At 40.7% G+C, this 25643-nt stretch overlaps 1 protein-coding gene across 1 annotated transcript; it reads right to left on the minus strand.

Moving 5' to 3' along the window:
• Positions 1–839: 839 nt before the first annotated feature.
• UTP6 (UTP6 small subunit processome component) lies at positions 840–13793 on the minus strand. The gene is made up of 19 exons (XM_075518697.1): positions 13634–13793; positions 13441–13525; positions 12785–12826; positions 12610–12702; positions 11885–11932; positions 11071–11134; positions 10397–10515; positions 9719–9796; positions 9220–9301; positions 7876–7957; positions 7055–7236; positions 6139–6218; positions 5360–5437; positions 5009–5188; positions 3145–3225; positions 2183–2292; positions 2030–2096; positions 1669–1741; positions 840–1101 (listed from the first exon to the last, which is right to left on the minus strand). Exons 1-19 carry the CDS (start codon positions 13723–13725, stop codon positions 944–946), a joined length of 1794 nt encoding a protein of 597 aa, XP_075374812.1. The 5' UTR covers positions 13726–13793; the 3' UTR covers positions 840–943.
• Positions 13794–25643: the final 11850 nt, after the last annotated feature.

Raw genomic sequence — 25643 nt, forward strand, 5'->3', positions numbered from 1 at the left:
AACCTTGTTTCCAGCTAGTCAAAAATTACTGGAATTCATTGCTTGGGAGGAGCTGCAGTTTCTACTTGTGTGAAAAATCTTAAATATTTCTCTGTATTGTCATTATGTCACCATTCCATCATTAGGAAATTAGATAAAGGAACTAATGCTGCATGTTCCTATACCTTCCCTAGGTATCCTCTGTTGGTCTGAGTGTTTATGCTGATTTAACAGGTTTGACATGGGAAAATGTGGCTCTGCAAACAGCCAAGGATAGCACTGTCTCAAAAAAACCTGTTACCCGTTTTTCAGGCATTGGAGACAGAACATTGAAGCATTGATCAGAACTTTTCTACTGTCACATCAAGGACATTTGTAACAAATCTCAGCTCACCTCTACATTTCATAGTTACGCTCAGAATTACACCTTAGGATGCAAACACCAATGCAAGGTGGTTGCAGAGGTTGGTTTTGTTTTTGAAAAGAGGATTACAGAGGACTTCAAGGCTAGGAAGCAATAAACACCATCATTTTACAGATCGTTTCTCCAGTGTTCCACTTTTCATTATTCAACTTAGTAAGATATGAAGATCTCCCACAGGTGTAGTTTCCATGGGGCTTTTTTTTGCTTTTATGTGCTGTAGTATTAGATTTCCAGAGTGTAAAAGCTGATACATTATGACTATTCCATCTGAATGTTTAGGAAGGAGGACAAGTTTGCTCTCAGAAATCTCAATGAAGAATACCCTCAGAGATGCCTTTGCTTTCTCCTCTAACTGTGCACTTGAACTTGCCACTAGCAGAAGCAACACTAGAAACAACTGCAATGGGGCAGATGATTATTTTTTTCCCACATAGGCAAGAACGTACAGAAGGTACACTTTAATATGATCGAGGCACATATTTACCGTTGTACAAAGAAGTTAAAAATCCACACTGTCATGTTGTAACTATTTATAGTTTTTCATAGATGTCCAGTTTGCAATAAAGTATATTTGGAAACAAAGTCTTCCACCAGGTCTCCCTGCAACATCTTCATAGCTCGCCAGTGAATGCTCCCACAGTTTTCTGGTTTGCCTTGGGGATGACTTAGCTCCTCTTTGATATAATCCAGCCAGAGGTCTTTAAAAGGAAAATAGAAGTTCTGGTTAGATTTTGATTGGATATTACTTAACAAACGTACCAAACCTAACCTAGAAACCCTCTTTTTGCAAGTGTCCTTGATGTTAACGCGATGAGGTTTACTTTGTGAAACTACAACCCCCTGCCCCTTGAGGGCCAAAAGCCTGGGTTCTATTCCCAGCTGGAACAGTGATGTCTTAAGAAATAATGCAGCAATAATTGCGCCATTTACTTTCTTAAAAGGAATACTGCAGAAATCTTGATTACAAAAACATAGCTCCATACTGTTCACAAATCCAAATTAAAGGTGATAAGCATCTCTTATGCCACCCAGTGTCAAAACCTTATTTACAGTAGTTCTGCTGAAACCAACCCACTGTGAACGAAAATCCTGGACTGCAAGTGAAGAGTCGCTGCAGAGTGTCATGCACTTAATGGCACAGAAGTAGTAAGCTCCACTCTGCATGACAGCAATCACAAGGGCAGAACAGCTACCTGTTGAAATGGATGGAAATAAAAGAGGCAGCACTGAATGAATGAATAAATAAATAAATAAAATCCCCTTACCAGAATCTGTTGAACCAAACTCTCTCAAGGCACGTTCATAGTATTCTCTCAGATGAAGCATTTTGCAGGATTCCTAACAAAGGAAGGTATTAAAAGGCCATTTATTTTGTACAGAAGTGAATCTGCAGCTTGATTAGATTCTTACAAAGAGAGTCATGGTAATTACACGCACACACTGCCAGAGATTAGTTACCATGGAACTTGGTTTTGTATTACATGCTATGAATCAACTTTAGACGACAAATATGAACTGATCACAAACTAATGACACTACTCATAAGCCCTCTGTTTCCTATTCAAATCCAAAGTTAGAAGTGCATTTTACAAATACAAGGCACTAATTGGATATTCAACAACTTACTTGCTCCTTTTCTATTTGGATCATCTTCCTGAAGAAGTCAAGGGAAAATGGACGATTTTCACACAGGCTGAAGTAAAAACAGAAGTAACTTTAGACTTCAAGCCTTTTAACATATGACCTAGAACAATCAGGTTTGAAGGTTTTATTTGTCACCTGGTAAAGACTCTTTTAACTTTCTTATAACCACCATTTCTGTAAGTCCAGTCAAGATACTTTTCTTTCATAGTCACAGATTCAGCAGAAGTTGTGGCATGTAAGGATCTCTGCAAGTTTAAAAAGGAAAAAAAAAAAACCATCACTATCAAAAGCACCAAAAAACAAACCAACCACATAAGCTACAATTAAAAGGCAACAAGGGAGAAGAAACCAAATAGTACCTTCTCCCCAGTTAGGCATCTGACATAAAGCAGATCTCATAAGTGACACAAAGTACTGGACAAAAGCATCCCAAATGGTGTCCTAAAGACAGCCTTAGGTAACACATCCAATATTTTTCAAATTAAAATATTAGTTGTAACCTAAAATACATGCCTCCTCCAATATTCCATACAGCTGGCAACTGGCATTTCCCGAACATTCCTCACGCAGAGGGTTTCACAATGCAAACAACTGAATTCAAGCTTCCACCTAAAATATGTGTTTTATGTTGTAGATGGGGGGGGGGGTACCCAACATGCCAGGCAAAGAGGAAATGTTTTGCTCAAAGCTATTTAGGGAATTTACAGTGAGACTGAAGTCCCAGTTTTGTTCTTGAGTTTTCTGTAACAAGGTTGATGTTTTCACACAGATTGGAAAATTCTCTGTTTCATGTTCCGACAGACATCTGAAAATAGAGCAAAAACTCTAGACCACAAAGTAAAAGAAACGTAAGAGTCCATCATTGGTTGTGCTTACAACCACCTAGATGTCTTAGAAGCATGGGGACGACATTTGTGCTTATAAGCCTATGTCCAACTGATTTTTTGGTAACATACACAGTTTTACTTGAAATTCTTTGATATCAACACATCCATGAAGGAACTGCAGTATAAAGCATTTGTTACATGTTCCATCCACACACATTGTTCCTGTTTATTTACACAGTCATAAAAAGTAGATTTCTATTAGCTAAGTACCTGGTAGAGAGCTTCTGTGTCTTCCTTGCTGTTTGTGCCTTCACTCCATTCCACCCAGAGGATCCATAACGGCAAAGTGCCCTACAAGGTAAGGACATAAATCAAATGACTGAAATACAGTGACCCTGATTTACAGAAACAGACAGCAACACATCCACCAGGTTCTGTATTACAGCTGCCATAAAAAATGTCCTTTAGACATAGCTCTTAGACAACTTCGGACTGCACACTGAAATCACTTGTTTCCTTCCTCACTTACAGGACAAACACTACATAGCTGGACAGCTGCAAAACATGTTGCTAGGGATGAGAGACAAGTTCCTCTGCATCACCGAACGCTGCAGTACAAAGGTAACTTCCGAGAAGAGCAAGGAGGAAAGAAACAATCACCTCCTTGTTTCTTCTCCTCACTCCTTGTGCCCAGGGTTTGAAATGGAACAGCAAGAGAGCACATAGCCAATTCAAGGCTTGAAATACCACACATGCAAACAATGTATCAGGGCAGTGAAAGGAAACACATTTTTCAAGTTAAGACACAAAGAATACCAGCTGACTGCTAGAAGAGTATGCAAAATGTCACCTGTGAGCATTCAGACTTTAAAACTGTGAATATGAAGTAAGTTTGCAATTCCCTAATGCTCCTGCATGCAATGTGCATGTGAAATGTCAAGTTCTTATTTTTGACCTTAAAAATGGTTAGGGACTTTGAATGCCTTGTAAAGAAAAAAAAACCCTCAAATAAATATCAGAGGTTTCCTTCTCTTCTCTGGGTTAAAAAACTGGCTGGATGGCCGGGCCCAAAGAGTGGTGGTGAATGGAGTTTACTCCAGTTGGCGGCCGGTCACAAGCGGTGTTCCCCAGGGCTCTGTGTTGGGGCCAGTTCTGTTTAATACCTTTATCAATGATCTGGATGAGGGGATCGAGTGCACCCTCACTAAGTTTGCAGATGACACCAAGTTGGGCAGGACTGTTGATCTGCTTGAGGGTAGGAAGGCTCTGCAGAGGGACCTGGACAGGCTGGATCAATGGGCTGGGGCCAATTGTATGAGGTTTAACAAGGCCAAGTGCAAGGTCCTGCCCTTGGGCCACAGCAACCCCATGCAACGCTACAGGCTTGGGGAAGAGGGGCTGGAAAGCTGCCAGGCAGAAAAGGACCTGGGGGTGTTGGTTGACAGCTGCCTGAATATGAGCCAGCAGTGTGCCCAGGTGGCCAAGAAGGCCAATGGCATCCTGGCTTGTATCAAAAATAGCGTGGCCAGCAGGACTAGGGAAGTGATCGTGCCCCTGTACTCAGTATTGGTGAGGCCACACCTCGAATACTGTGTTCAGTTTTGGGCCCCCCACTACAAGAGAGACATGGAGGTGCTGGAGCGTGTGCAGAGAAGGGCAATGAAGCTGGTGAAGGGTCTGGAGCAGAAGTCTTATGAGGAGCGGCTGAGGGAACTGGGGTGGTTTAGCCTGGAGAAAAGGAGGCTGAGGGGGAGACCTCATTGCTCTCTACAACTACCTGAAAGGAGGTTGTAGAGAGGTGGGGGTTGGTCTCTTCTCCCAGGTAACAAGTGACAGGACAAGAGGAAATGGACTCAAGTTGCGCCAGGGGAGGTTTAGACTGGATATTAGGAAATTTTACTTCACTGAAAGGGTTATCAAGCACTGGAACAGGCTGCCCAGGGAAGTGGTTGAGTTGCCTTCCCTGGAGGTATTTAAAAGATGTTTGGATGAGGTGCTTAGGGACATGGTGTCGTGGTGGACTTGGTAGTGTTAGGTTTATGGTTGGACTTGATGATCTTAAAGGTCTTTTCCAACCTATACGATTCTGTGATTCTAAGATTAATGCATGCAAGTCCATAAAACCAGCACAGACCTTAGATTTCACGTGCTTAATGGCTTCTTCAAAACACTGGGTCACATCGTCACTCTTCAGCTGGATCAGCACCTGCAGCCTCATCTGCCACGTTTCCACTGACAGGCTGAAGCGCTTAGTTGCAGCTTCTGCTACCTCCGTAGCCTTCTCAAAGAGGTTGGACTCCAGTAACAGTTGAAGCTAAAACCCAGCAGATACAGCTAATCACCACAAGAGATTTGTACTACCTTGTTAAAAAGCAAGGCCTTGATCAAAATATTGCCCACCTTTCTATCTACTCAAAATGGTAACGACAGGCACGCAAGCAATGCAGGACAGTCTCACAATCTATTTTTCTGTATCAACTCTTACCCACTGCTTATAGAGAGCTTCTGGCAGCAAACTGGACTCATGAGCTCTGTGGAACACACTCAGTGTCCTCTCCAGCCTCTAGAACCAACAGAAAAGAAAAAGTAAAGAAAATAAGCATTATTCCTGCATATACCAGATCCCAGCATTACAAGAAGCCCAGTAGATTAGTGTATCAACATGTCACTGAAATTCAGTAAATTTACACATCTAATGCTTTAGGTACCTGCATACATTCCGAGATAAAGGGGAAATCTGAGCATTTGAATTACACTTCTTCCTTAAGGAGCAAAAGAACAACATAGCAATTTTCTTCTACTGTATTAAAAGGGAACCAAACTGCACAGGATGATTAGTTAATTAACTGAGTCACACTCAAGCACAGATGCATAACTAAGATGCCCATGTGCCAGCATCAAACTTTACTCAGACTTATTTGCAAGAGTCATTTTAATTCATCTTTTTCTTTGAACAAGCACAGGTTTGCAGGACTGTCAGTGACATGAACAAGTTTTTGCATTCTTAACTTTCATCCAAAGATGTCACTGTACTTTACTGACAAGGCCAGTTTATGCTCAAGTTATTCATGTTCAGGCAGGCCACACGTGAACCTGACAGTAGAAATGGTCCCCCTCAGATGAAGACTACACGATTTTTAATGATGGCAGCAGGTAAGTATTTCTGATAAAATGTCAAAATATATTTGTTCCTTGTCTGATAGATTACAGAAGTCAGTAAAACCAGGGATGATCTGTTACTATGATTTCCTAATAAGCTTTTACCTTTTGCTTTAATTCTTCACTGTTTGTTTTCCTGTTATATCTCTCTAAGCAAAAAGTGATGTAGCATTTCCACATGTCCTCTGTAGAATCAAAGGCATAGTATCACACTTTATAGAATCACAAGAGTAAGCACAAATATTTGTCTTTAAGGAATATAGAGAATCCAAGCACTATGTGTTAATGCCAACTTTGGTTTAAAATGTTGTATCATGAAAGAGGCCCTACATTTATAATATTAACATTTAAAAATGGCTTCCCAGTATAAGCTGCAGACAGTAACTCTTTCTGAAGAGCATCAAGCTCTTAGTTCAGCTGAGGCTTCAGCGCACGCTGTCACAATTCATGTTCAGTGCCTGTAATTTTCAACGGGCCTGCAAGAGTGAGGACGCTCACATGCAGTCGAGAAAATCCTTCTTTGTCTGCCTGACTTCAAAGGCTATATAAGCAGCAAGTTTGAGTTCACTTCACAGATAGTCCCTTGATAGCAAGGACAATGCTAAATGTTGAAGCTGGATATCCACTCCACTGGCAACTCAAAAACATTGCTTACACACAGCTAACCAGCAATATACTTGAGTTCTACAGGTTTCCTTTATTTAGGAAATTTTCTCTATTTACAACTCCCAAACCTCTATTCATCTGTGGGCTTCTATTCTCCTCATTGGTTAAGTCACTTTAGTAAAAGCAAAGAAGCAACGAAAGGCACTTTCAGTTAAGCAGCTCCTTCAAGAGCGTAAATGCATTGGAAAATAACCCGAATAACACATAAAGTAGATCCCAAAAAGGTAGCATCTAAAAACTGCTTGCTTTCTCTTAGGTATGGTAGAGCCTGCCAACACCTACTTTGAAACTTTCACAGTATACAGTGTGCTAAAGTACCAGGAAAAAATGTTAAAATGCAGGCAGAACATTTCACCTGTTGGGACTGCTCTCACAGCCTCTTCAAAGACTGCAGAGCACCGTTCCTCTCTCTGGGTCATTTCAGATACTTTCATCTGTTTTGTGGTGTGTTCTGTGGACTGCAGGGACCCCAGCTCCAGCTCACGACGGGCCATGTAGTCCCATGTAAGAGGATCATCAGCATACTCGGTCTGCAAACTAAACACAGCATGACTGTAATACCCCTCAACCGCCATTCTTCTTTTGCAGGTATGTTTAGAAGGGTTGTTATATTGGTATAGAAATGTACTTAATTTCTAAGTAACCAAATGCCAGAGAAAAAACATTTTACCTTTCCACAAGAGAAAGACAAAATATTAGCCTATTTTGGTTTTTTATTTAATATGGATATTCTCCAGTAATAGCATGAACTAGACAGGAAGCTTTCGAGAGAGATTTTTCCTTTGAGAGAGGAACAACTGGAGAAACTAAAGATGCAAAAGAACGACAACGTGCACTAGGAAAATCCACAGTTCCTGCAGTAAATTTACAGAAACTAAAGTATAGCAATTATTCAGCGACAACTGTATTTTATCTAAATTTTTCTTAGCAGCTTCTCAAAGCCTTTTCTGAAGTTAGATACAAGTATCCTTTTCTAAAGAGCATGCTTGCCTCATGTTTTGTTTTTCTTAAAGGATTTCCCATAGGCCTTACCATTCTATTTCCCTAGAGGAACAGCCTTTAGTTGTTATCCTGTCAACCCACTATAAATTAGAGAAGTTGTGACAACATGCTTCTTAAAAAACAAAACAAAATAATTAAAAAAAAAACAACCCACAACACAAAGCCACACCTCACCTTTCAATAATTTCTTTTTGCAAATCCTGGGTAAAATCAAAGAGCTTTGCAATAGAAAGCACAGCCAGATGGAACTCAACACCTACATTTCAAGGGGAGAAAAAAAACAACTATCAAGTGGAGTATTACATCCATTGCACACTTTGCATTTCTGTATCTTTGCAAGCTTTTGTCAAGACACAGATAACATTTAAGTGCCTAGACAGATACCCTTTTCTTTTCTATAAATCTCAGTGTTCCACCCATATGATAAGCCATATGTTAGGATGTTGACTGTCTGACTATATTCTTCACTTCATGTTATCCAGTTACAAAAGGCGGCCATGACGAGGCAGGACATTCCAGACTCCAAAGTGATAAACTAGTATGTCCTGACATGCTTACAGATCCTTCCGGCTTGGCTCCACTTGCAAATTTAATCAGCACCTCCTCTACTCCTTCATTTGTCTCTGCCATGAAAACATCATTTGACTCTGCCATGAAAACACAGAAGGCTCCACACTTGGGACAGACCTCTCCAAAGCTGCACACAGTATACGTCAATGAATTATATCCATCCATCTTGTACCTCCGTAACTTATCTCTGAGAATGCTAAGTGACATGACTTGACATAATTAGTTCACTGTGAATCCCTATGAGCCATTACTCACCTCCTTATTTTTAGGTGCTTACAAATCATTTGTATACCTATTTATTCCAGTATTTCTCCAAGAATTTAAATTAAGCCAACTTTTTCTGTCATTTCCTCTGATGTCCTTTTTCCCCCTCTACTTTTCGATGCTGTTATTATGTTTTGCCCATTGTCTTCCAAAATATCCCCATCTATCATGGTTTCTCAAAGGTATCTTCTACTACTTTGAAGTTATTTTACCCAATTCTCTCAATAAAATGGGGGAATTTTACCAAGCCTGGTTAATTTAAAATCATCTAACCTGTTTTATTATCAGTCTGAATTCTTACTTCTCTGTCACTAGGACTAGCTGATTAGTTGTGATCTAACATTCAGTAAACAACAAAGCAAAAAAGGTGTGTAATTCCAAACTGTCCTCACTTTGTTTTTTTTAAACAAACAAACAAGTTTTGAGACTGTAAGCCCAGCACCTATGCCACTTCAGCCCAAAAGCTGTTGTACTGGAAGAGGTGTCAGCCTGCAGAACAGTTATGAAATCAGAACGATCAGCACTATTAATTTATACTTTGGCATTATCTAGGTTCCACTAAAGAAATGGTATAGTTGAAAATATCTTAGTGTGTACACTGGAGCTAAGGCTATCTGTATTACCTACTGGAGAGCTGAGTTAAAGGTGACAATTTTCCTATAAGTACAAGAAATGTTAAATCACCTTTAATTTTCTGAGCAGCATCCCTGTAGATTATGCGAGCCATTTCTCCATTGAGAATCTCTTCAGAATAATTGAATTCCCCCTGCAATATCAAGCATAACATCATTGAAAAAATTTGTTTTCCTTTCTCAGCTACCATTTTTGCAAACACAGAAAAAAACATCAGAAGATACTAATGTTTTTCTTCATCTAATATGCACAAGTCAACTACAAAGAAGTAAGAGATAGTAAGTTTAACTATTCCTTTCCAGAAATTACTACTAACTTTCAAACAGGGGGATGTAACAAAAGACTTTACAAATGTAAAGAAAAGTCAATGTAGGAAGTATTTGAGCTGAGCATCAGCCAACACTTGAAAAGCTTAATGAAGGTACAGAACATCAACAAAAGCTTTCTCTAAGCTGTTCTCAAACCAACCATTAATACAGATCCCTTGAAACTATGCATTCAAATGTGTGACATGCAAGCAGACAATATCTCTGAAGTTTAGCTGACCTACCAAGTCCATCTTCGCTTGTTCAAATTCTTTCTTTTCCTTCCTCTGTTTTTCAGCATGCATCAGCTCCATTCTGAAATACTGCAAGAGAGAGAATAAAATTAAATTATTGTGGGGGTGGGGACAAATCATAAAATCTCTAAGTCCACAAATGTGGTAAAACAAGCTCCACCTGAGGAGCTACAAATCAGGACTTTGCCAACATACCACATACATCTGAGCGCCTTGTTTTTTAAAGGTTTGTGCATATAGCTATCTGCCCTACATATTTACTCAGAAACTTCCCACATGTAGAGATTACCACTTTCTAGTCATTCTTTAAACCTTAACTTGCCCTCAAAGAAAACCATGTTCCCTAGCAAAGGCAAGGGATGCCAGGTCTAATCCAGAGAACTATGTCCTAGCAGAGCTTACAGTACTTTAAAAGGGAATTCTGACAAATTTATCTATAAACAGTGTAAAATCCTCACTCTGCATACATAAATACAGGATTTGCTAAACAATTGATAAATGCTACCAGTACAAAGTACTTTTTTCTTTTTTAAATCTTTTCGACAACATTTCCCCACTGATGGGGAAACAAGTTTTTTCCAGTTTTCTCAGACTGATCTGAGAAATACGCTGGACTGATTTGCTTTGATTGATCAAATAACTGGTTGTAGAAGAAAAACAGCAACTCACTTCTTGATAAAGTTTCGGGCACTCTGGATGGAAGCGCAAAGCACGAAGGAACAAGCGCCTAGCACTTTCTGATGAGAGTTGTGTCTCCATTTCCCATTTTGCTGCCATAATCCACAGTGCTGCAACAGATGATTCAAATAAACTCATTTTAAGGCAAAGCAAGTGGCTGGTCAAGAGAACCCATTTTGAAGCCACTCTTCAGGATGCACAGGTTGTTTTTGTCCGATGTACCCACCCCAACATAATCCATGAGCTCAGCAATGGAATAAGACTGATTATCTCCCATGTAAAACCGAGTTAAAGGACTAAAAGCTAAGCAGATCTAGGAAGTTTAACCTGGTATAGCTACAGATCCAATGATGTACAACCATGTCTTCAAAAGCCAAAAGACAGCCATGAGTATTCAACATCTCCTATCTCTGAAACATCTACCTAGTCCCCAGTCTACCTGCGAAATGGTCATTCAGACCATGGGGACTCCTACTTCACATCACCTTTTGATTGCTCAGCACAATCCCTGTCAGAGCCCTTCTCTCTGAAGTAGCCGCAAGGCAAAGAAAAGAGAGGGGGAACTTTTACCCCAATAGCTTGAACCGAGATCTATAAGAACTTAAACCAACGCTATACAATCTATACTCAGTCATTTATGCAGCACTCACCATTGTTTTATTTACCTGGTTTATTGGGATGAATGGCCAACATGGAAGAAAACACCTTACTAAGCTGATGTTTTGCATTCTGTAAAAGAAGTAGTTTTGTTTTACCCACTCTAGTACCAAACTAAACCACCAGCACCAAAGTTTAATTATGAAAGGTTACAAGTTGTAATGCAATTGTACTGGAAAAGACACTTCTCTGCTACTTTATCTTCAGTAGAAAGTTTCTCATACTTGTTCATTACTGATCAGCTTTCAAATGTTACCAAACTAGATAAGCACAGTTAACTCAAACCTTTCTGAACTACATAGCTAACACCTATGTTGCCTAAGTCACAAGCCCATAGTCTCACTGGCCACTTTTGAGGTAAAGACTCATTTTTCTTTGGCCACTTGCATTACTATGACAAGGTCACCTTTTTCAGTACAGGAAGGACAATGACTGAATGCTACTAGTAATGGGAAAACTTGCACAGGTAGGTTTACAAAGTACAGAACTGCCAGAATTACACTTTTCAGCATAGCCTCTATAAGAAATGTTTGGAACAAAATCACAATTCACAGACAGGTGATCCATTCATTCCAGAGGAGGTATAACCAGTATTATGATTCTCCCAAACCAAATGGCACTCCAGATTCAAGGCGATCAGCCTCACCATTGCCACCTGCAAGCATCAAATTTCATACTAGTTCATACCATCAAAATTATTTCAGTATTATAGTATGTGGCAGTAAAGTTTGTACCCCTGTCCTGTAATTCAAGTTCCAGATGCCTGATTAAACACCAATCCAGTATCTCAAACCAGATAAGATTAGCATTTTGAAAACTCACCCACTGCTTGCAAAATGCAACATGTGAAAGCCAAAGCTGGACATCTTCCTGTTGGAAATGCAAGGAGAAGAGAATGAACCTTACAATAACGCAAGCACAAAATCACTTGCACATTGACAAGCAAACAATATGCCCTTGGTATGACAACCTGGCATGCAGAGAGAAGGAATTTTGAATCTCAAATTCCCTTCTCCCTCTGCCCCCGATATTCAAATTCCTGCAAAACATCCAAAGCAAACCAACCATCCCATCTCAAGACACACTCTTGCAGCCTCTCCAGTCAAATCTGTGTTACACTGAACTCAATAGAGAGCTCATTGTAATGAGCTCATTGTAATGAGCTCAAATGGTTCCTTAGGCACCACATTTAGATTTCACCATTAAATGTACCAAGACAATCTTTCCCTAAAGCAGCTGAAAGTTCTTTTCATTCTGTTTCTAGTCCTTGCAAGCAGAAAGGCCAAACTCACATGGCAATACTTGTTTCAAGATAGTTGAGGACTAATGACTCGGAAAGGACATAACATTGTTTGTGTACAAAAAACGTCTATCTGACATGAATGATCTATTTCTAGGCTACTGCTACCTGTAAGACCAAATGTCCACTTAGTTTTTCTATTACATTCTTCTGTATTATTGCAATATTTGGTGGCAATGATATCTAGATAATTTTTACATACCAAAAGGGCACTTTTCAACCTATCAGTACAAATAAACAAACTTACTTTCCATTTTCCTATAGCACGGTTGAAGAGACTATGCACTCTGTGCAGAATAGAGTTCTCAATTTCATCCTTCTTAAATGAATATCCGATGCGCTAAGAGAAAAGAAGTATTAATTTTATTGCAATAGAAAATTTCACATAAAGTATTTTCACACTAAATAACTGATAAACTTACTGCTCTTCTTTTCTTGATCAGTTCCAGCAGATTAATTTCATACTAGAATGGGGAGGAAAAAAAAACATTTAAAAGCAAATGAAAAGACACATAACAGTAAGGAAAAAAAATACAGATCAAGTTTTTTATAGCTAATCAGGTGGACAATAAAGATTAAATCCAGGAATACACAAGCAACAATTTTTCACCCAGATCACTACCTTTCTAAGGCTGACTGAAAGTAAGGTTGAGTATTTGTATTGCACATGGTATTTCAGACTTGAGCTGTTAGCACCCCACACATTCCTAGAATCGTAATGCACAAGCCGAACTTCTAACACTGCAAAAAAATTAATTACGCTTAATTACAATTTGCACAGCCCATCAGGGAACTAGGGTCTCTGCATCCCTGTAGAGACAAGAAACTACAGGAAAAAGTCACAGCAAGAAAGAAGGCTCTCATCCCAAACTCAGGCACCAACTCCCGGCTATGCTTCATACTCTGCTGTGTCTTAATAAAGAGCCTATGCCAATAAACCACTTACGAGTGAACACCACGGGCCAGGTGAGGAGGGGCCCCAAGAAACAGCCCGTTTCCTAGGTGGGTAACTACAAAATCACTTAACCTTCTAACTGCGCGGGATCTACAACGTGAGTTAGCACGCTCTGCTCATTACCTGAATATAATTAATAAAATCCTGCTTCCGAAGTGCTCTCCGCTGTATTTTGTACTCCAGAGCCGAGGCCTTCCTCAGGACGGCCCTGCGGGAAGGGGAAATCAGGGAGCGCAGCAAGCCCGGCCGCGCCGCCTGCGCTCGCGGCCCCTCGCCGGGCACCCAGTCCCGCCGCCGCGGCCCCCGCCCGCCTCACCTGACCTCCCTGCGCGTGAACAGCCCGACCCGCTCCAGCTGCTCCAACTCCGGGACGCGATCCTCCAGCCGCTGCTCGATGCGCTCCGCCATGGCGGCGGCAGCCGAGAGGCCTCACGCGTGCGCCCGGCCCGGCGCCACTTCCGGCCGCGCCGCCCGCCGCCTTCCGGGGCCGCGCCGCTCTGCCGCCCCCTGCCGGCCCCGCCGTCCCTCCCCCCCCGGCGCGGCTGGCGGGGGGCGGGCCGGACTGAACGGCAGGAGCGCGGCGCGGCGAGCCGGGGACGCGAGACACGAAGTACAAGCGCCCCGGTGACTGCTCAGACTGGAAACCGGTTCCATACATAATGGCTTTGGGGTGGGAAGGGACGTCTGGAGAGCAGGGAAGAGAGACGAGCTCTGACATTTCAAGAACCGCAGAAACGCGGGGTGCTCTGCCCTGGCCTTTTCGCCACCCAAAGGCGATGCACGGCACTGACCCAGGCTTGGGCGGGGGGACACAGCCCAACCGTCGCAAGCACATTGTTTCCTGGTGGGATTCCTCATGGGATAAATGGCTCTTCCACTCTCGCAAGGCACCTTTCTTCTGAGAAAATTAACAATAAAACCAGGGGACGGTAAATTTCTGTTTCTTAAATGAGGGAAATCCCAGGAAATAAAAAAAATTGAGGTGGGAGATAATTTTTTTGAGGGAGTTGCTTTAAATACATATTATCCACAGCAGTATCTTCTGCTTATGCTTTGAGTTGTCACTGCCATCACCGAGCTGGTAAGAGATGGAACCACACCTTCAAACACGCTCTGCCCTGTTGCAACAATTACTGCCTCTGGGAGGAAAAGGCAGGAGCTGTTTCCCTGAAAAAGCACAGGGGCAACAGGCAGTGGACTAAGGGCAAGAGGACTTCTGGCAAGCATTTTTCATATATAATTGCCAAAAAAAGCTGTGGGTGATCTTTCCCTTTTATTACAGCAGAACGGCTTAAAAAGTGCTGCCGGGTACAGAGCGAGAACCTGTGCAATTGACTTCTGCTAAAAAGACACTTTGCAAGAACTATCAAGAACAGTGGTCATTTTTTTCACCTGCTATGACTTGGATTCATGGTGGTTTTTCTCAATATTGGGCGCCAATTAAAAAAAAACAAATGAATTCTTAGTGGGAGAGGTTTAGCAACTTTTCACTCTGACAGGAAATAGTGACACTGTTTTCCAAGAAGTGATCAAACAGGAAAGCTACCAGGAAATGGAGAGGCACCATCCAGTCACAAGACCAAGAACTACAAACTACTGAGTTCAGAGCTGGGTGGCTGAGGCAGCTCTGAATCGCAGCTGTCTCCTGCAAAGGGATCACTTACCCACCTCACAAGGACAACGCAGCTCCTGATGTACGCTGTCCACGCTGGAGGCTCCCATGTCCTACACGGAACTGCCACAGGCTATGCTTCTGCGTATCACAGTGCTGTCAATTCACCTCTATATACTCACAATATGCACAATTGGCAAAATCCAGCAGCTGCCTCAGAGCAGTTAAGCCATCCCTGCAGTGGAAGGAGGAACTTCCCACAGCGAGGACAGCTGGAGGGGTGGAGGGGGTATCGGCACAGCAACCCCGGCGCGAGCCATCCCCACTTGTGAGGCAAAGCCTTCAATCGCTTAGGAACTAAATTTCAGTGGGTTCACCTCCCATTGAGTACAGCTTTCAGTAAAGCAGCACAACAGGTGATCCTTCTCAAAGTGGCAGCATAAGAATATTATTTGTGATCATCAGTAACACTTATTAATTATGTTAGGTTTGACTCTTTTTGAGACACACCAGCTCAAACTGATTCTTGTGTAAGTCCACCAACTTTACTAAAATAGTACTTAAGGAGGACTACACTGGTCAGGAAAAGCAGCATTAGCATACTGAATTGCTAAGCAAGAATGTGATTGGAATTACAACACTTGATTGTTTAACCTCATTTATTTTGATATTTCTGCATCTGATTGCAGGATTTTATATAATAAAAGCATTCTGTATTTAGAGCTTATCTGTCATGGTGCACTTAGATCACAACATGTAAATGAGAACACCACATGCAGTGTAGGAGTTCAAAGCTTAAAAGGTAGATGTCAGTCATTACCTGGAAACCTCTGGGAAATTCTATTTCTTGCTTTCCTCGTTCTTTAACACTAAGCTCTCCTTTGGCTGACAAACAGCAGTAACTGCAAAAGAGAGACACAAACATAAACAACAGAGTCTTCTCCTGGAACTTTATGGTTGATCATTCTATCAGTCTGAAAATACTGTTTTGTGATGAACCTACAGTGTTCTGCCACCTGCAGTCAGTTAGGAACTTTGAAACCCAAAACCCACCACCAAGCAATCCATGACTGTTTTAATGTAGATGATAGAGAAGTGTGTGTACCTGCAGGGGCAACAGCAACTTCCACCTTGAATTGTGCCTCCAGGAGAATTCCGTCATATGCACATATCTACCAACAGGTCTTTGACACATGTGAGAGTTATTCACATACTATCCACATACCAATAACAATGTCTGTCCAACAATGCCACTTAGGGCATTAAATCCCTTGTTAGCACTTGTCAAAGCACCACAATATCATCCGATAGAAGCATACAGGCAGCGCACAAACCACTCTGCAGGACCCATCACTGTGGAACTCAAAGGAAGAATGGCGTGCACCAAAACAATAGACTCCCCAAGTTTCTAGTTTAGGGGCCTAGTATTTCCCACTCAAAAATGCACGCACAGAGTGAGTAACAATAAGATTTAAAATACTGAACTTGTTGATGACCTCACAGGATTATTTACAATTAAATAGATCACAAACCGATTGAAAACATTTTTTGTTCCCGCAGATATCCCTCCTTTCCTGTAAATGGAAAAAGTACAAAAATAAAAATGCCTTTCCTTTTCCCTCCCAGCAAAACAATCCTTAGAACAATTAACATAACGGACTGTCAAAAGTGTTCAAACCAAAGTGAAAAATGCAGTGAGTGGCAGGCACGCCCAGCCCGACCCACCAGAACACTGCATGCTGGATTTGTCATGCAAATCAAAATGGAACCTGACATGCTCTTTGTTCATTTTCCTTTCAAAAAATCTACTTTAAATGCCTCCCATGTGCCTCGTTTTGGAAGCTGACATTCCAAATGCATCAGTGCAAATTAAGGGAGGGATCCATTACTAATAAAGACGTTGCGATACAGAGAATTTCAACAAATCTTATTGGGAAGACTGGAGAGACAACTGCTGCAGCTTGCACCTGTAGGGTCACTCAATTTGCTGCTGCTGCTTCTTTTATGAAGTCTCTTTAGAAAAACTCCATCAGTAGGTCCTTGCAGGAGAAGTCCTGGCAAGCTGTCACAGCTTAACATTTATAGATGATAGTCTGCAAGCAATGGATATATTGTGAACTAGGAATAACAACAGTGGTTTTGCTTTAAGTCTTGTCTATATTAAATGTACATAATTACATAATGTACATAAGACAATTTAAATTATAAATTGATTTAGATATATCTTAATTATTTCTGCTATTTACTACATGTGTGCATAAACAATTAGAGCTTTTTAGAAGATGCCACCAGATGTACAGTATTTTACAGTTAACTTATACTATATGAAGATGCCTTTTAAACAATGAGAGTGATGTTCTGACCTCATGAAAATAATTGGGAAACTTCCACGGACTTCAGCTGAGCCAGTGGTTCATCCTTACGGACACATTTTTAACAAAGCCCTCAAAGCATTTACTCAGAATGTGGTGGGGCTTTGGTTTAAAAATACATGAACACAGCTATTAATAAAGCAGCTTGGAATTTACTCTCAAAAATAGACTAACCCAAACTTTGGACTATATTAACTTCCCTAGTTTTGTAATTAAAATAATTTACATGACGGTTTGGTTTTGCCTCTGCCAAAACCAGCAGTCAATGTGCATAAGCAGTGGTTTCATCACTGCAGTTCCACTCTGAGCCTCCAAGAATTTATATTTAAGACTATGCAATTGGTCAGTTGGACTGCTCCATACCTACTTTAATACTGGTACATGTACCTGTCCTACACAAATGTTGTTTTTTCCATTCTGATAGACAACGCTTGTCTTTGTCAATGCATTGCTTTACTCTCGCGGCTTGTTGGCCCATACCCTGCAGCATTAGATCTGAATGCTTCCTAGAATTTCATTCACTCACTTATCTCTTCTTCAACTATTACTGGTAAAAAAAAATAAACATTTTCATTCAATGCCTTAACAGAACTGTTAGCCGACAATTTACTCTTACATATAGTCTCTTAAAAAAGGCAAGACCCTTACTTTCTTCTCTGCGTTGGCTCTGAACTTGAATTTTTATGAATCAGATTTTTCCTCCTACTCATTTTGAGGCATTTTGTTTCTTCTCAGTTGCCCCAAGATCTGAACATCTATACACAGGGAATTTTCAGTGAAGGGCAATGATGGCTCTGGAATTGTTTCCTTGCCAATTCACATCTGGTACTCAGTACAAGATCCATCTGTTTATTCAGGGTCTCCAGGGACTTGTACAGTAGTGGCTATAAGTATGCCTTTTAATTTGATTTTGTCATTTGGCTGGTTAGTAAGTAGTTGACACTCTGTCTAAATGCAGCAGGGAAGTTATAACTAGTCAGTCATCATATTCTAGTTGCCAATTCATAATCCAGTGGAATGCCAGTCACATTTCAACAATTTAAAACTATATCAGTCACCTCCTACGTACTCCCAAATTGTCAACACCATGAAATGCATTGCTTAATTGCCTTTAGTTTAATATTATTTCTTGCAAGTACATTTGTATTTAGGATTGTTGCCAGACCTCTGTAGAGCAGAGTTGTGCTAATCTCAATTTGCCTCACTAACCTGTCTAGGTTCGAAGAGTAGGTGAAATTGTGACATGGCCTTGGATGACCTAGCTATACCATAAGTAACAAGGCAGGTAAAGATGGAACTTCCTCAGAGCAAAGCCTCTTATCTTTTAAATGCAAAGATGTCAGTACAGGCATCAATTAAAGTGGCATGCCAAAGAGCATAAATTATGCCACATATAGATTTACTTCTCCTTCCAAAAAGTGGGATTAGGATTGGTCACAATTTGCCTCCTGCTATGTTTCTCACCTCCTTCTGTGGAGATGTGTTTAGCGTGGTAAAAGTACTTTGACCACTGTCATGGTAACAACCAGGAAAACTAGTTCTGGAGTATGGATAATTCACATTATAGTGTGCAGAATCATATATTCCAAGCAGCATTCCAAAAACAAGATAAACTCTTGTAAAAGCCTTCTGAAGCAACCTCTAGCATGTAAAACCCCAGATAACATGTTAACTTTGGTATGAAACATTTAGATAAGCTCTCTTGTGTGTGAATTTTGTATACCTGTGCTAGCTGGAAAACATAAGGAAAATAGTTTCTGCCCTGATCTTATCATTTCAGTAATTGCTGATGATAAAATACAAAATTCTCATCTTATTGACCTGTACTCGGTTTAGCCACAAAAGAAAGAATTGTTCCCTGTTAAAACGTATCCCTTACTTAAAGCTGAAATTAATTTGTTAACTAATTAATTTGAGGTTTCATTTTACTATCTATTGACATACTTGTTGATCCTCCTATATTTTTCTTTTTGATTGATTGAAGCTTTCATTCTTGCACTGTCAACAGACCCTTTGGTGAGAAACTTCTTTTTACATCTGTAACTGACTTAATTCTCACATCTTCCCAGCAGTTTCTCTTTGATCTCTGCATTTCTGAGTTTAATCATTAAGTTTACATCAAAAGTTTTTCAGTTTCCGTATCTTTCACAGTTTCTGGGACTCAAGAGAACACAATTCCTGAAAGTTCACTTAGAATTATTTTTTATAGTTTTGCACTAAGTACTACACAGCTAGATGTCTGAAATTATAGTATGAACTAGCATGATTCCTATTCCATTTCCATGTATTAAGCATTTAAAGGTCAAGATTTGGCATGGTTTTTTTCTGTGTATTTTGTTTGGAATCATACATTAAACATACTGTAGTGTGGGTGGGGTTTTTTTTATCATATACAGGAGGTCTACAGATTTTCTGTAAAAAAGGAAAACAACTCTGAATTAAAATATTAAAAGCCTACAATTTTCTTTTCTGAAGCTCAAGTTTAAAAGGGGGGCTCATGACAAAGATCCACAACTTATCTGAGGACAAAAGGGACAAGAACTTTTATACAGCTCACCTCAAGCACCTTCAATTTTTCAAACAATTACAAATTTGATGAAGACATTCAAAATGAAGGGCACAGACCAACGAGTAAGCCAGATAAGGTCTGTTCTGAGTGCTGTGTGAGCTCAGCTGAGCAACAACAGTCCTTCTGCACAGAGACTCCACGAGTTCTTTTCCTACCTATGGAGTCTTCAGTGATACATGGAATTTATTCAGGTTTTAACAAAGGTGAACAACACTACCTTGTTTTCTTTCAGCAGACATTTCCTTTTGATTTTGATCCAATTTTATATGAATAAAGATCTTGCTTTAGACTTTGTCTTTAAAACTAAGTGGATGTTATCCTGAACTTACTGTTTTCACATTAAAAACATTTTTTTTAGTTCATTGTATGAGATGTATTTTTCTGTAATGAATGCTTTTACTGTTACTACATTTCTAGGCTTACAGTTAAATCATCGTAAGAGATCTCCTACCTTTCTAGATCAAATGTGTATATTGGGCCTAGGCTTTTCATAATGCTTTTGAAAAAATTCTGGTATTTCTAGTCCACTATCTAAACACTAAAAACAAACACTACTGCTAAAAAGCCACCAAGCAAAAATAAATCATTAACTGAAAATCAGGAAATAAATTTCACTGTAGAAGAGTAATGAAAAACATATTAAAGCATCCAAGACTCCAAGAAACAACTCCGGAGCACACGTTTCTACTAAGCAACAATGACTAATAATTATCACTTATTGTTCACCATGTGAATGCAGAAGATAGGTGACTCAGTGGTGCAAAACATACTGCACATTCACTTTTCACTCTCTACAATAACTCAAGACACGTAAGCAACCTGCTCGCTGAAAGCTGTGCATTATGGGTGCATTAAGATTCCCTGAGGGCCAAGTTGCTTGAGAACTGTGCTCCTGGAATACATTTGAACAGCTCTGTACAAAAGCAGTCCCCAGCCAAACACATGAATGAGAATCACAAGTGGCTGCTCTGTCAATCTTCCACACATACTGCATTCATAGCTATACATCAGGATACTTGGATTGCTATGTCAGATCTTAGCTCTTCCCTCTGCCATGCTTCAGTACAGTTGTTCCCTTACAGTAAAGTTTATTTTCTCTTTTCTTAGTTCCCTGCTTATAAAAAGAGGGCAGCACTAGACATTAACATGCAGAAAGGCAAACTGAAACTGAGAGCTACCACCCCAACTGCAATATGATCCTGCCATCCTAAATATACCCAGTACTCCGCCTACCGCTCTTGTGCTGTTGTCCAGAAAGCTGTAGGTACTCCCTTTCTCCAGTTGCAATATTATGTAGCCTCTGTTTACAAGAGACTGGGAAAACACAAAGTGGGAGTTGACTTTTGCTTTCCAAGTAGGTGGGGAAGAGTAGCTTGTCTAATAATTTCCATGGCCTGTTACTGCTGATCGACATCGAATCAGGCTGAAAATAAAGAATATGAACTGAAAAAACAAAGATGAAATTAACTCAGCATCTGGTAAAGTTTATTCATGTAAGTGAAAGAAAGGGATGCCACTGAAATGGATCTGTGTTTGTAGTACAGTGATAGAGCTGTGGGACCCATACCTTCCCATCTATGCATGAAGTATTTTTGTTTGTCTCAGTTCTACAGCATTTGTGCATTCTCAGTTCTCTCATGGAAAACCTGGGTTTAGTGGGCTGGACAGAGAGCGGGAAGGAGAACCTGGAAGCATGAAAACAGAAAGAAGTAACGTTTGGATATAACCACAGAAGTGGAGTGTGTAAGGTTTCTTCCATGCTGGATGCCCTTGAATCCCACTGAATGTGCTCATTAGCTTGAGGATAAAATAAAGAAATGCAGCTACTCAGAACACTCACTGTGGATTTGTTATTCTCAGCAGCACCCTGAATAGCAAACTTCAGTTCCTTACCAATGTGATATAATAGCGCTCCCTAAGAAATACCGACACTGGCTTTCATGATGGCCTGAATCTGTAAGCAATTTTTAAAAAAGATTGACCAAAAGTTTATATTCAGCTAGTAAGCACTAGTCTTTTGTTCCAAAGTTATCTTTAAAATTAAGTTATCAGAAGATAAGCTAGATCTGTAGTATTATTTAGTTAGTTACTAACAATCTATATAGACAGGCCCATGTTTAAAGATGTGAGGAAAACAGTATAATTATACTGACAGAACTTTCATTTAGACTGAGGTCCATGTATACAGGTATTTATTTCCCCTCTAAAAAAGGATTTACTTTGTAAATATTCCTGTGCTGAGATACAGTAATTTGGAGGACTGGAAGCTGGAAAGTTAAGTAGTGTGGCTACAGGGGTACTACAGGCAACCAAGAAAGGCATGTAACTATTAAATGAAGAAAAAATTCATAAAGTGATATAAAATATGCATGCACTTTTTCATACATATCTGAAGAATTGAAAATCACTGCAGTTTAGCCTTTCAAGATGAGAGGAGTGCAGGGTACATACAGGTTGCAAAAAGGCTTCAGAAAAAGAGATTTAGAAGTAGCATATGCTTTCAATCTGCAGGAAACAAATCTGATCTTTTGGATATCAAATGGAAATCCCACTAACGGTACGTGAAAACAAGAATGGATTGGCCACCTCAAGACCTAAAATCTGACATATCATAAAAGCACCTCTGCCAACTATTTCTGCTTTCACTACCAGGAATTTGTTCCAACAGCAAACCTGGTTCGCGAATGATTGTTTCTTCCATTTATCACATTAAACTTAACTAAACTGCCCTTTTTTGCATTATTTTAGGATATTTTCTATATTTATAGCAAAAAAATACACTACTTGTCATCATCTTTTACTTTTTTAATTTTATGAGTTGGTATCAATTTCAGTAAGGTACACTATATTTCACTGCTTGTCCTTTTTAGACTACTTCATTAGAAAACACATTTTCACTGGCTTTGCAGATACCCTGTCATTTGCTAAATACGGCCAACTTCCTTCTGTTACCTGGTATATATATATACAATTTTTTAAAAAATTGTTTATTTTTTAATAAATGAATCTGTAAAATCTGTAGAGGTCTATATTACCAGGCAGGTCAAGGACACAAAGGTCTCATGCCACAGATCATTTCTTCTGAGGAAACCATTATGATTTCCATCTTTCTAAAAAGGAATCTTTATTTTCTAGCTTCTAACCATGCTAAGTAAATAAAAGTTACTTGTATTTTATGCCCTGTGCTCTTTCTAGCCATCTATACTATGAAGCCCCAAATATGACATTTCAGAGTTGTTGAGGCTCTTTCGGCTGAACGTATCTCAACAGTACTCTATGCTCTTTAAGTACATATGAACGGCCCAGGGCAGCATATCTAAACTTAAAAATTGAAGAGTCTCTCTACAAACTAAGGAAAACAGGCTCAAGCTATCAAAGCGCTACTATTTGGCAGACAGTCCTATGCTTCCAGGGGGCTCATATGCACATATTTTGTGTTGTGCTGTCCTGTCTCACTCAAGGCTAGAGTCTCATCCTTCGTTCCTCTGTTCACAAGCAGATCCGACTCCAATGCCAGAGATTAATTGCCTAATTATCTTTCTTACTCCTGCTTGGAAAGTTGCCCTCTGGCTCCTCCTCCTGGTTTTGAAATTTAGAAGGATGAGCCACCAGAAGCAGCAGAGGCTTGTAAACAGTAGGGAGGAAACAGGAATAGATTTCAGGCAATCAACAACTTCCAAGGACAAAATTGCAGCTATACAACATTTAGGAGCCTTTCTCACACATACTGCCATATTTGTTACCTTTTGTCACTTGGCACAGGGTATCACTGACCTCAAGATCAACCTCTGATCACCTAAAGCTGCTCTTCATTTGGGGTACTGTTGCTATCTAGTCTGTGATTTCAGAAGATTGGCAAACACCCAGTGTATCAGAAGGCTCACCAGGAAGTCCCCTGGTATTAGGAGTGAAGAAGCTACATGTAAGGTCCTCAGAAATGTATAGTGCATCAAACATTGCTGCTGCCAGTAAGTATTTAAAGATATATTCAGCAACAACAAATGAGTGGCTGTAGAGAAATTGAGCAGGAAACAGAAGATCAAGAAACTGGAATACTAAGCAGAGACGATTATGATAAACAGGACAAAACGTGTAACAGAATATTTTAGAAATATCACTTTCTGTTTGGAGGGAAGAAAAATAGAATATAGGTAAAATGGTGACAAAGATGAATTTTTAAAAATGTATGAAAATTAAAGTTGAAACAAATTACAGAAAAGACTGCATGTAAAACATCAATAGCTGATAAAAATGGAAGGAAAGAAAGTAATTAAAAAAAAAAAGCATAAGGGAAGAAAAGATCTTTCCAAAACAAACATGAAAGGTAAATGGTGCAGCAGAAAAAGCAAAAAGAGAGGAGGCAATTGAAAAATAAAAGGAACATTTCAGATATTAAATAAGAATAAATAGTAAGGAACTGTAAAAAAAAAAAAAAGGCAAATTGGGGGGGAATAGTAGCCAATACAGACTTATTTATCCGAATGTGTGTGGCGTGTATATACATACATTTTCTTAAAATATAATAAGGTTAATAACAGACAATTGAGACATCACATTAGAATCCCCCTCTGTTGATAATGTAAGGCACATTTACAGCACGGCTGACTTCAATATATGGTTTTCCTCTTAATATTTATCATTAAGTTGATTTTCCTTAACGCTAAAATTAGAAGATAAAACTGAGACAGCATAGTGCCAACATCACAGTTGTATCTGGTATCAAAATTTAAGGCTGTATTTCACATAGACTGTTTTCACCCTACCTTGTACAATTACTCTTGAAAAGTTTCGCAAAAGAAAGCAAATAGAACGGGATGGCTATCAAAGCCTTTTACATATTGAGCTTGACGCACCACTGATAAGGACTTGATTAAAGCCAGTGCTGAATTTTCCCATTGCACAGTTGGACTCTATTACTTTTTACACATACATGAGATAGTCCGAGAGCTTGCCCCGAAGGCCTGATCCTGAACGTGTGCTCAGCCATAGGTGGGCACCTGTCAGGACACTGAAGGTAGCCACGGCGGCACAAGTTTTATTCCCCGAGGACTCCATGGGTCCTCGTTAAGCAGAGAAAGGTAGGAATAAAACCAGAGAGAAACATTTTACCTCAGACTTCAAGTCTCCCTGCACCTATGGGCGATTTCTTGTGCCGTCCTCTGAGGAAACCTCATTGTTAATTAAGGTTAAAGCTACGGGATACCAGCAGGACCTCGTGCCCGAGCCAGTATAACCATTTTTACCACAAAACCGATACCGATTTATATCCAACCTTCTATTTCGACTAATTTGGCTCTTTGAACAATCGAGCCCCAGCTCCCGCGGGCAGCGGGGCGGTCCCTCAGCGGCGCCGCCGCGCAGGGGGCGGCTTCCCTCAGGCGAGAGGGGCACCAGCTACCTGTGCGGCCGCGAAGGCACCGGGACGTGGCGCGGAGCAGAGCCGCGGGAAGGGGCGCGGAAAGCCCGGAGCTCCGGGCAGCCCGGCGGGGGCAGGCAGAGCAGCGGAGAGGTGCGAGGGCAGGAGCCGGCGGGGCAACCCCCGCAGGCCAGCGGGGCGGCGAGGGGCGGCCCCGGGCGGCAGGCGGAGGCGGCCCGCTCTACCCAGCATGCCCCGCGCCGGAGGGCGAGCGGCCCTTTCCCGCGAATTCAGTTCAAAGGAGGGGGAGGGGAGAAGCGCCAAGCGGCGAAGCGCACCGACCAACCAAACTCTTCCAGAACCATCCGTGCGTCACGCGGAGGCGGGCCCCGCACCGGCCAATGCGGCGGTGCGGCG

Source organism: Mycteria americana, chromosome 16 (genome assembly GCF_035582795.1).
Source record: "Mycteria americana isolate JAX WOST 10 ecotype Jacksonville Zoo and Gardens chromosome 16, USCA_MyAme_1.0, whole genome shotgun sequence".
In the NCBI taxonomy this organism is placed as follows: domain Eukaryota; kingdom Metazoa; phylum Chordata; class Aves; order Ciconiiformes; family Ciconiidae; genus Mycteria; species Mycteria americana.